The sequence below is a fragment of the Grosmannia clavigera genome (assembly GCF_000143105.1).
Source record: "Grosmannia clavigera kw1407 unplaced genomic scaffold GCSC_173, whole genome shotgun sequence".
Lineage (NCBI taxonomy): Eukaryota > Fungi > Ascomycota > Sordariomycetes > Ophiostomatales > Ophiostomataceae > Leptographium > Leptographium clavigerum.
Window position 1 is genome coordinate 451,868 of NW_014040765.1, and position 10,872 is coordinate 462,739.

Sequence of the window (10,872 nt, forward strand, 5' to 3'; positions counted from 1 at the left end):
GTCGCTCGTACTCGTACTGGCCCTGATGCTGCTGCCTTCTTTGTTGGGACCCAGATCCATCTCCTGTCTTCGCCGTCTTTTTCGGTCGACTGCCTTTCGGCCTTCTCCTTCATCCCGACAGGACGCCTGTTGGCTGTTATTCTTGGCCCCGGTCGTCCTTTTCTTTCCTCTTCCTGGCCAAGTCCTGCCATTTCCCTCGCACGGGCCATTGATTATCAGACCTGGCAGTTGGCACACTGTTGCTGGTGTCGCTTAATCATCTGTGACTGATCTCATCGTGTTCCTGGTCGTTCTGCATCCACCGATTGATTGTGCATTTCCACCTAATTCTGGGCATCGCCAGGCAAGACCGACAGCAGACAAAACAGAAAGCCAGAAACACCCGTCGTCCGAGAGCAATCTCCCAGTCCAATTCACCATGGGTCTGGGCATTCTCGAAGACCGGGTCATGAGCCACGTTCCCGGTATGTGAATTGGTCGAGGAGCCAATTTGACGATGCACATGCACAGCGATCCTGCACACCACCTGAACACCACCTACCCCCCTCCCGCTGACCCTCAACAGGCACCACCCGTTACTTTGACGACCCTCAGCGGCCCCAGATCGCCCACGACGGCGCACCTGGTCTCAAGTGCGACTACAGCGGCGGCGTGCCCATCATCTTGATCCCGCAGCCGTCGGACGACCCGAATGACCCGCTGAACTGGCCGCTCTGGCGTCGCGACCTCATCTGCTTCATCCTCTCGGTCTCCGCCATCTTTGCCACCGCCCTCGGTCCGATCCTGGCCGCCAACACCATCACGCTCTCGCTCTGGTTCGAGGTCGACTTCACTAAGGTCGCCCTGTTGACCGGCTACTTCCTCCTCGGCGTCGGCTTTGCCGGCACCTTTTTCGTGCCCTCGAGCCGCATCTGGGGCAAGCGCCATGCCTTCATCTTCGGCATCTGCCTCCTCATCGCCAGCAGCGTCTGGGCCGGCTCCGTCAACCGCAACTACACCAGCATGCTGTGGGCGCGCATCATCCAAGGCGTCGGTGCTGCCCCGTTCGAGGCGCTCGTCAATGCGTCTGTCGGCGACCTGTACTTTGTCCATGTACGTTGTGTCTGCCCGTCTGACTCTTCCCTACCTCTCTTCCACTGACATGCTCACAGCAACGCGGAAAACGGATGGCCTTTACCAATCTCGCCGTCTTTGGGGGCTCCTTTTTTACCCCGATTCTCGTCGGCAAGATCACCCACACAATCTATTGGTGGTGGACCTTTTACCTGGTCGCCATCTTCTGCGGCGCCTGTCTGCCGGCCATCATCCTCTTCTGCCCTGAGACGGCTTTCAACCGTGACGCCGCCCTCAACACCGACACGGCCGACACCGATGTCATTGGCGCAGACGCTTCGCGCGTGGTCCAAGTCGACGCAGACGGTGCTGCGGCTATGGCGATGGCTGATGGCGCAAACAAGGACGAGATCGACCCATCTGACCCGTGCGACTCGTCTGGCAACGACGAAGAAAAGGCAGCAGCAGAGGCGACGGCTGGCCGCAGCGGTGCCATCCCGGCCAAGAAGACCTGGCTGCAGAACCTGGCTCCCTTTGACGGGCGCAAGTCGGACGAGAACTTTATCAAGCTGCTGCTACGACCGTTTCCACTCTTCCTGCAGCCGGCCTTTCTCTGGGCCAGCCTGACGCAGGGCACGCTCATCGGCTGGACCGTCTTTATCGGCGTCATCATGGCCCAGTTCTTCCTCGGATATCCTCTGTGGTGGGACGAGGTCAAGACCGGCTACGCGTACACGGGCGCCTTTCTGGGCGCCGTCCTGGGCTTCATCATCGCCGGCTTGCTGGCTGACTGGAGCGCCAAGTTCTTGACTCGGCGCAACAAGGGAATCTACGAGCCCGAGTTCCGCCTCGTGCTCGTCATCCCGCAGCTCGTCTTTGGCGTCATGGGGCTGTACGGCTTCGGCATCACCATTGACGGCATGATGAAGCTCAAGTACCACTGGTCGGTGCCGCTCGTCTTCTTCGGCTTCGAGGTCTGCGGCATGATCATCGGTGCCGTCGCCAGCAGTCTGTACATTGTTGATGCATACCGTACGTTCCTGATCCTGAATCTGCTTGCACTTCCCCTCTTCGATGCTCCTGGCTAACCCGTTAACCAGGTGATCTTGCCATTGAGGGCTTCACGTGTCTCATCATCTTCAAGAACTTCTTTAGCTACGGCCTAACGTACAAGGCCTACGATTGGCTGGAGGAGAACGGTTCTCGTGGCCGGCCGGTGTTCAACGCCCTGGGAAGCGTACAGCTGGTCATCTGTCTGTTAGCCATTCCGATGTGTGAGTACTGGCTTCCGTGTTGCCCGGTACGGAGACTTGCATTGCTAATTCATTCAGACGTGTTTGGCAAACGCAACCGAAGCTTTTTCCACCGTCACGACCTGTTGAAGATGTTCGGGCTCCGATAGTCGGGACGATCTCTCTTTTCCTTGCTAACCACTATTAATTTTTCGACAAGTTCCTCTTGATGTCTTAGAATGGAAGCAAATACGTGCGGGTGGTTCTTTCTTGTTATATATCCAGATTTGGGAGGCAAAAGGGCAATATTAACTTCATTACATAATCAATTACAATATCCTTAACGGAAGCCATTGACATGGCTGGTATCTGCAGTTTCCAAACACTCCGGGCCCTACTAATTTGCCTTGGGTACGGCGGCGCCCTTCTTGACGAGGCGCAGACCGGCAACGGCCATGACGAGAGCCTCGAAACAGAAGACGACGGCCAGGGTGACGACGGCGCCGATGACGCCGGCGACGGGCCGGGAGACGGCGTGGTGGTGGTGGCTGGAGCTGGAGCTGCTGGCGCTGGAGCTGGAGCTGCTGGCGCTGGAGCTGTTGTCCGAGTCGGAGGCGGTGCCGAGGAGTATGGGGCTGCAGATGCCGGTGGTGTTGCCGCAGACTTGGCACCACGTGGTGGTGTCACCGACGGCAATGTTAGCCATGGCGGCGGAGAAGTTGGCCCACGGCATCAGCTCGTCCTCGGTGCCAAACATGGGGTAGGCGGTCAGGCCACCGACGAGAGGCGCAGAGCCGTTGGCGACGAGGAAGCGCACGGAAATCTCACTGGGATCGATGGCGGCAGCATCGGTGACGGAAGCGTTGGTGACGATCTCAAAGACAGCGGCAGACGCGTAGTCGACGATGCCGTAGAAGAGCGGGCTGGCGGCCGGCATGTCCATAAGGCCAAAGAGGCTCATAAAGGTGCCGTAGGCGCCGAACTGGAAGTTGAGGCGCGAGACGGACGAGGCGGTCGGCTTGGCCAGCACGGTGGTATTGAGGGCGCTGAGAGCCTGGGCAGCCAGCACGGCGCCGGAGATGGCACGGATGGGCTCGCTGGCGTTGTAGGCGAGGCCCCATTCGTGCTGGTTGGCGCGGGTGTAAACCTGGGCGAGGACGTCGTCGGTGAGGACGTCAGAGCTCGAGATGGTGGCGTTGTGGATCTCTGAAACGTGGATGTAGTCAAAGACTGGGGAGTTAGTATCAGAGGAAGAGGAGAGAAGAGAGAAGTCCACTCACTCGTGTAGGCATTCTTGAACGTAGCCTTTTGCGCCGTAAACGTGCCGTTGATAGCCGGCAGCAGGTCCTGGTAGAAGGCGGCGGTGCTGTTGAGCGTCTCGAGGTAGTCCTGGCTGTAGAAGTAGTTGTTGCTGCTGACGACGGCATTGCCGCAGCCGCTGCTGCCCTGGAGCCAGCCGTTGTCCTCGCTGCCGGTGCTGGAGGCGGCCGTGGCCACGGTGTTGACGGGCACGAACTGGTAGCCGCCGAGCGGGTTCTCGGTCACGGTGCCGTTGGCGAGCGTCTGCTGGGACGACGAGCCGGCGGCCGGGAAGAGCGCCTGGGCGAAGAAGCCTGCCGATGCCTGCAGCACGTTGTCGGCCGGCGACGTCACGCTGATCTGCGACAGCTTGACGAGGTCCGACGAGATCGTCACCACGGGACTGGTTGCGTTGCTGCTCACGTACCGATCGCGGAAGTAGTCGCCCGAGAGGTAGAGCTGGTCGGCGCCCAGGGCCGTCAGTGCCGTCGGCGGCCACGACTTGGTCGTCCGGTCGCCGTGCCGGTGGAATACGTAGATGCCCAGCACCGACTCGCCGGCAGCCGGCGCCAGCAGCAGTGCCGTCACGGCTGCGCCAAAGAGAGATCGAGCCATGGGGACGGTAGGTGTGTGGATGCGCAGACTCAAGGCGGGAAGGCTGGAGGTTCGAGTGCAATGGCAAGGAACAGCCCCAACAACAGCTATGCAAACAAAGATTGCCCTTTCACGCACAATCCAGCTGGCACGTGGTGGAGAAAGAGAAAAGTTTTCGTAGAGATAAGAGCTCCGATCAACAAAGAGGGGCAGATGCGATATATAACGGCAGAACTAGCAGCCACCTTCCTTCCTCGGAAATGCCAATGCCATGACAGAGCTGCCGCGGAGCAGTTCGACACCCTCTCCCGCTCCTGTCTGACCCGTATCTCGTCTCTGGTGCGGCAGAGTAGCAATATTGGCGGATGTCGCGCCACCGGCTGCACACTGTGGTCTAGTCCCCGTTCGGGAACAGAAAGGAGAGGGGTTTGGACCAAAATGCGCAAAATCGAGTCTGCATATGCCTATCTTATCGGCCCAGAATGAGCTGTTCGCACGGCTCTGTTGACCGCTCTGGCAGAACGCTGTGCAGCCATTGCTCAGAAAGTCCTAGTGGGACCAACGAACACATAGTCAGATCCTTCCCGCATATCACCAAATCCCTGGCCTAGGCTTCACGCTACTTGTAAGCGGCACGAGCTCAAGCTCTTGCTGATTGAGGATATCAGTCGGAGCTCAAGACTCATCAGACAATTACTAATAAAACAGTCATCTGATTAGAAAACCGGAAGCATCATGACAGAAACTGCGAGCGCGTAAACAGAAACAAACACGGCACGGAAACAAATGAATCAACGACATCACGCCACGGTAGGTATGCTCAACAGCTGTAGCCCGTTCTCGAGCACCTGACACGCATTTTCATACAATGACAGAAACGCCTTCTGTTCTCCCACTGACTCCGGCTCCACAGTGCTGGCCGCCTCTGTCGGTGCATCTCCACCTTCCTCTTCTCCATCCGATGGATTGATGCAAGAGTGTATGGCATCATTAAGGCGGTACAGATATGACAGTATTGCATGTGGCTCCAGCGAGCGAAACGCCGAAGTGGTCACGTCCGGATACTGCGCCATCAGACGCAAGAGATCCACCGCCTCATTTTTCTGCAGGGAGTCGTATTCCGGTGGAGCTTGATCAGTCTCGGGCGTGCCGGCTATCTGCTCTTTTAGCTTCCTAATGACGAGCGCGAGTTGCGTGTGACTGGCCTGCAGCCCCTGTCCCGTGTTTCCGTCCAGAGACGCCATCCGCCTGACATCGAAGACGGAGCTGCTGATGCGCTTGTGCGCCATATCTTGGCCGAACAGGGCACCGACTGTTATGCTGTCACCAACAGCAACAGCGGCAACGACTTCCTCTGCCGGCGGCGTACCAGACTCGCCCCCGTGGCTTGTCTCTTTCCCAGTGGCCATGGCATCGCGTATAAGCTGGGCGCTCTGATCAAGAATCGCACCCAGAGTGTGGGCATCCTTGATCCGCTCAGAAATACCCTGGATCCGTCCAATGCTGACATGCTGAAGCTTGTCCAGCAGGTCGGAACGGCCCATGAGATCCAGGGCGGTAAAGATCTTGGAAAAGTGCGTCTCCTGTCGGATCGAGACGACGTACAGCATCTTGTCGAAGCCGTAGGCACGCTCTCGGTCGATCACCGCCGCAATGTCGCGCAGCAGATACGTCGACGAGCCCGTCCGCCCGCGAATAATGGCAATGCCCAGCCCCTTCTTGCCGCCGTGCTTGGGAAAGTCAATGATCCAGGACCCATTGCTCTCTTCAAGCACCCCCTTCTCCTTCAGGACAGCTTCCACCTCGGCCATGGTCTCCGGCTTCACTTGCGATTCACCCACATACTCATCGAAGCGAACGCCCATCCGCTTGTAGGCGCTCTCAAGGTCGCTGATGGTAATATCGCGGAATTGCTTCCACAGAGCCAGGGCCTCTTCATCTCCCTCTTCCATCATTTTGAAGAAGGCATCGCGCTCAGCATAGATTCCTTGGCCCTCGATCCCGGCCGTGTCTAAGCCGTCTTCCTTGGCCTTCTTGCTTGCCTGCTGCTCCGGCTTAAAATCCTCACTGATTTTGGAACATACGTCGAACAAGTGGCCGATAGGATCCTCCTTCAGTGCATCCTCTGAGCCATAGCGCTGCCACCCCACAGCAAGCAGGCCGATTGGCTTGCCCCAGTCGCCGAGGTAATTGAGCCGAACAACATCCCATCCCATACACTCGTACAGGTTGGCAACGAAAGAGCCGACGATTGTGCTACGCAGATGGGTATCGTTGAAATCGATGGAAACACTCGGTGATGAGAATTCCACCACGACTTTCTTCCGACCTTTCTCGGGCGCCAACGGATCTTTCAGTCCATGTGAGGTCTCTTGGCCGTACGAAGCGCCACGGCTGCTGATGTAGGGCAGCAACAAGCGAGGTAGGTTCTTAGATGAGTAGGGGAAATGAACGCGTACACCTTCGAAAAAAAGAGGTTCGAATAGGGGTGGGGAATGCTGTCTTGTCAGCATTTGTATCTTCCAGAGGACATATTCGCAACGGGTTTACTTACGACAGAACGTAGATCCCGCCTAACATCTGCGGTCTCAAGCTTTAGGCGAGGTATGACCACATCAAGATCACTCCTAGAGACGTCACTCGTCACATTGATTGCTTCGTAGACCATAGCAGCGTCTAGAGTGAGGGCAGATGAGAGAAATGCTGCCAGGTAGCTGCGGTAAATGTCGATTGGCTTGGCGAGTATGTCAGCCGCCTGGTACTGCGGCACTGGAGTCTCTAGTCCGATTCCGGCCAGAAGACCCTCCAAGTTGGCGATAGTCGCCATTGTGCTATAACGGACGGGGGGCTGAAGCGAAGAGAGAAATCTAAGGAGGGATAAGGGAGGATGTGAGAATGGAACACACAAAAGACGGGGAACGGTTTGCACTATCAGAAGTTAGTTTGGGGTGATAAAGGAAGAGCCTCTAGAAAGTCGGGAAGAAATCAAGACCTCAGAAGTCAGAGGAGGGGTTGTAGTCCGAATTGCTTGGCACGTCCCGTAAGGCTCATCTGATTGCTGACGAGATATACGAGAGAAAAGCATGAGTATCATGTACAAGGAAAGTATGTCCTCCCAAATGAAGCGGCTAGAACATGGCCATCGGGCTTCTGACACGGGACCGGGCACCCGATGGGTAGGAGTGAGGCTCAATATGTTGTTAAAAGTCTCATTCTTCGGGCTAGCGATGGGGTCTCTCGACTACTTTATCATAGCCAATACTTGCTATCCTCGCTGAAATGTACCATGTTGTCTCCCCCCAATATGGCACTGTTCGGGGTTCTCCGAGCTCTCGTAGCACTATTGATGCCCGATCTGCTAAAATATGCGCAGCAAAATATGCCAAATTCCTGACAAGAACGACGGTAGGGCTTTGGCATCTTGTCTTTGAAAATGAGGCTGGAAAAGGAGGGGTAATCGTGCGTGGCAGCTTTTGATTGACTGAAACTCCCATCTTGCAAGTGCATTCAGACCGCTATTACATAGCTACCCAAACCAGATAAGACGGCGTCGTCTCATGATTGGGAGCAGGCCACAGCCCCAATATAACAGGGTGCAGAGATGCATCATTCGAATGCAAGGCAAGCACGAGCGGCAAGAGTATACATGGAATTGTAAACGACGCTATTGGTTTTTCAATATCAATAAAAGACTAAGAAGACGCAGCCCAATTTACCTCCCTATTAATTGGACAGCGATACTGCCTTCTATTATTCTTTGCATTATCAGTCTGGCAGGATCCTCTGAATCCCGACTTGCAAATCAAAGTTCATAAATCATCAGGCATCAATCGGCAACTAAAAGCAAAAAGCCATTTTGAATCTGAGGGTTGCATGAAACAGAGTAGACCACCGAATCCCAAACACAGTAGAAGATGACTGAAGATCAAGCCCACAGACAGAGTACAGAAACACCGAGAAGTTATTGATTATGACAGGCCCATCGTTCCAAGTTATACCATGTCTAACGTCGAGATGGAGTCGTAATAGGTAGTGGCAAGGTTTCGGTTTCGTCAACAGTATGGACTCCTAGGTATCTTCCGATTATACGTAGGAGGGGCGCCACTGAATTGAGCTGAGAAACGTGCGTATCTTGGCGGTCTTCTGGCGGTTGACCAGCAGAGATCGAACTTGGCGCAGCCGGCTTTTCTTTTTCCCTCGAAGATGCTTGTTGCAGGTAGTTTGATAGCGGCTTCAGGAAAAACATCGCTATACAGACGGCAGTAGTCAAAACAAGAAATTGAAGCCATGGCGGCTGCAGAGGAATGAACTTCGCCTGCATGAATCCGGTTGCTATCAAGGGAGGCGAACATAATTGTATCTATAATCAAGGCCCCGTCAATGCATTGAAACCCGTTTCTTTCTCCCTAATTGACTTACGTAGGCAATATTCCATTGTTGTAAGGCAATGCCTTGGTTGGTGTCTTGGCGGTTCTGTACTTGTAATATGCCCTCTAACTGTTGTCCTCTCGTCGCAGGTTAGACGCAATTATAATTTCGACCCTGAAAGAACGACCACGCAAAGGACCACTTCTCACCTTTCGCCTTTGGTCCTCGTGTTTGGACTTCAAGTGCCGAAGCTCGTGCAGTATGTCACGCAATTCATGAAGTTGTGTATCAATATGAATGTAAAGTCGTGCACAAGATTCGGGTGGCTGCTCTTCTCCGTCGTTTCCGCCATAGTAATAATCATACGCAGAAACAAACCGCATCTTCTCTGCTCGTGATAGATCGCTGATGAGCATAGTTAGAATGTCATTGACTTTCTCGGCCCGTTCGTACTCCTCCTTTAAGGACCTTATATTTTCATCTTTAGCTCCCAGAACAGAGTCACCGTGGGATTCGAAGATATCAGCACCTCCTCTCTGCTGCTTATGATGTCAGCAGTTTCCCACGAAAGGGGGATAGGGAGGTTGCGAATACGAGCTCTACCCACTTTCCCCCGGATAACATTTCTCATCATGTACACCACACTTGTCATAGATTGGCACATTCTATCCAGCCAAGCTGAGAATGCTGTTAGGAAATACTCCCGTGCCAAAAGCAGAGGCTTATCGGCAGAAATCCGTCCCGCCGTAAGTGGATCCTTATAACTGCCATTTTTTTCATAGAACTGTAGACTGTCAACGTCACTCTGCATAGCGTATTTCATGTAGGATTTGATATCGCTTTTTAGAGCATCCTCTTCGTTCTCGTTCTCGTTCTCGTTCTCGTCATCCTCGCCGTCGTCGTCGTCGTCCCTGTCATTTTCGCTCGGAACGTCGAAATATGTGTCTTTAAAACAATAGGCTTTCCAGTGCCTGTCATTCTCGGCAATAAGTAAAAATGATGTCTGTGACTCGTGCAAGCTGTCTCGGTCTCCGTAGAGACCTTTCAAACTGATCGATTTTCGCAATGGAGATCCGTCTGCTTTCTTACGCATGTCTACAAGAAAGTCTTCATTTTGTCTCCACTCGAAGTAGCTCAGGTGAAACTCCATCATTGCGTGCTTTCCATTAGTCTTTGGAACAGTTAGTATATATATATATAGATTGAAAGTAAAACGGAGGGTGATATCTTGCGATTTGCGGTCCACCAAGGGCATCTCCGAGCAGCTTTTCCTCAAGGAAATTGAAAATGGAACCGAAAGTAGCATACCGACGTTTCGATACCAAAGGACAGGTTTCCTATTAAATGCTTAAACAGAAAATCTCGTACGATCGAGGTGTGTGAGAACGCAGTTTCGGCGATCATGGCAGTGAAAGCCATAGAACCTGGGTTCGGCATGTACCTTGTACGGTTCATCTAGTCAGTCAACGTATGTGTCTGAGTTAAACGTTGCTAACTGAAACGTACATGAGATAGCGTTCTCCTTCTTTGCTATCTTTCGATCCTTTCGCTGTGTTTCCTTCTTTCGGCTTTTCCCCCTTTTGCTTGTTGTCTTGGTCTGAGGATGGGAGAGTCTAAAGAGGGTAATGGTTAGTATTTGGGTACTGTCAAATGCAAATTATAAATCTGATCACTGACCCTCTTCTGACGTTCTTTGTTTAGGTCCTGGACCGACTTCAGGCCAAGTTCTGCACACCGTGTACCATCTTTGGTATGGTCTACCCAGGCTACCTCTTCTGCAAAGGCTTTGTCTCCCGTTTCGTAGTCTAAAACACCCTTCAGTATTCTAGGAGAAACCATGGATCTGATTTCACTAGCTTGATAGATCCAATGGGGTGTTGGCCCTTTGCCAGCGCCAAAAAAATCTTCGAGGGCGTTCCATGTTTTAATTGCGTCTTTGCCTTTGAATTCCTTTTTCCATGGTTCCATATATGAGCCATCATTAGCACCGTGCATCTGCATGGGCTTTCTGCAGTCCCAGTCGAAAGGGCTCCGCCTTAAACGACCTTCCGACTTAGACATCATCGTAGTGTGCTTGTATGGTCGGGGAAGGAGAACATAGCCAATTTCAAAATAGCACTCCCCAGCTTTGGGGAAGTTTGTAGAAAGAAAGGCAATAAGGATAGAAGAGTAGGTTATCTCGAAAAAGAAGCTGCACCAGATAAAAAAAAACCAGGACAGTGCCACCTTTTATATACGTACAGATATAAGAGGCAACATTCATATGCATAGGCATATTGGACAATCAGTCTGAATTTAAAGGGAGAAAGCCCGATGCCTGAATATA

General features: G+C 53.4%; 3 protein-coding genes across 3 annotated transcripts; 1 reads left to right on the forward strand and 2 right to left on the reverse strand.

The window, feature by feature from the left end:
• Nucleotides 1-418: 418 nt before the first annotated feature.
• CMQ_7470 (major facilitator superfamily transporter) lies at nucleotides 419-2,455 on the forward strand (the record flags this gene model as incomplete). The annotated part of the gene is made up of 5 exons (XM_014314475.1): nucleotides 419-464; nucleotides 566-1,092; nucleotides 1,152-2,085; nucleotides 2,154-2,327; nucleotides 2,385-2,455. 5 exons carry the CDS (start codon nucleotides 419-421, stop codon nucleotides 2,453-2,455), a joined length of 1,752 nt encoding a protein of 583 aa, XP_014169950.1.
• Nucleotides 2,456-2,682: 227 nt separating this feature from the next.
• Nucleotides 2,683-4,199, reverse strand: CMQ_7534 (histidine acid phosphatase; the record flags this gene model as incomplete). Its single annotated transcript, XM_014314539.1, has 2 exons — nucleotides 2,683-3,515; nucleotides 3,566-4,199. 2 exons carry the CDS (start codon nucleotides 4,197-4,199, stop codon nucleotides 2,683-2,685), a joined length of 1,467 nt encoding a protein of 488 aa, XP_014170014.1.
• Nucleotides 4,200-4,978: 779 nt separating this feature from the next.
• On the reverse strand, nucleotides 4,979-7,005 carry CMQ_7443 (arginyl-tRNA synthetase; the record flags this gene model as incomplete). Its single annotated transcript, XM_014314448.1, has 2 exons — nucleotides 4,979-6,607; nucleotides 6,733-7,005. 2 exons carry the CDS (start codon nucleotides 7,003-7,005, stop codon nucleotides 4,979-4,981), a joined length of 1,902 nt encoding a protein of 633 aa, XP_014169923.1.
• Nucleotides 7,006-10,872: the final 3,867 nt, after the last annotated feature.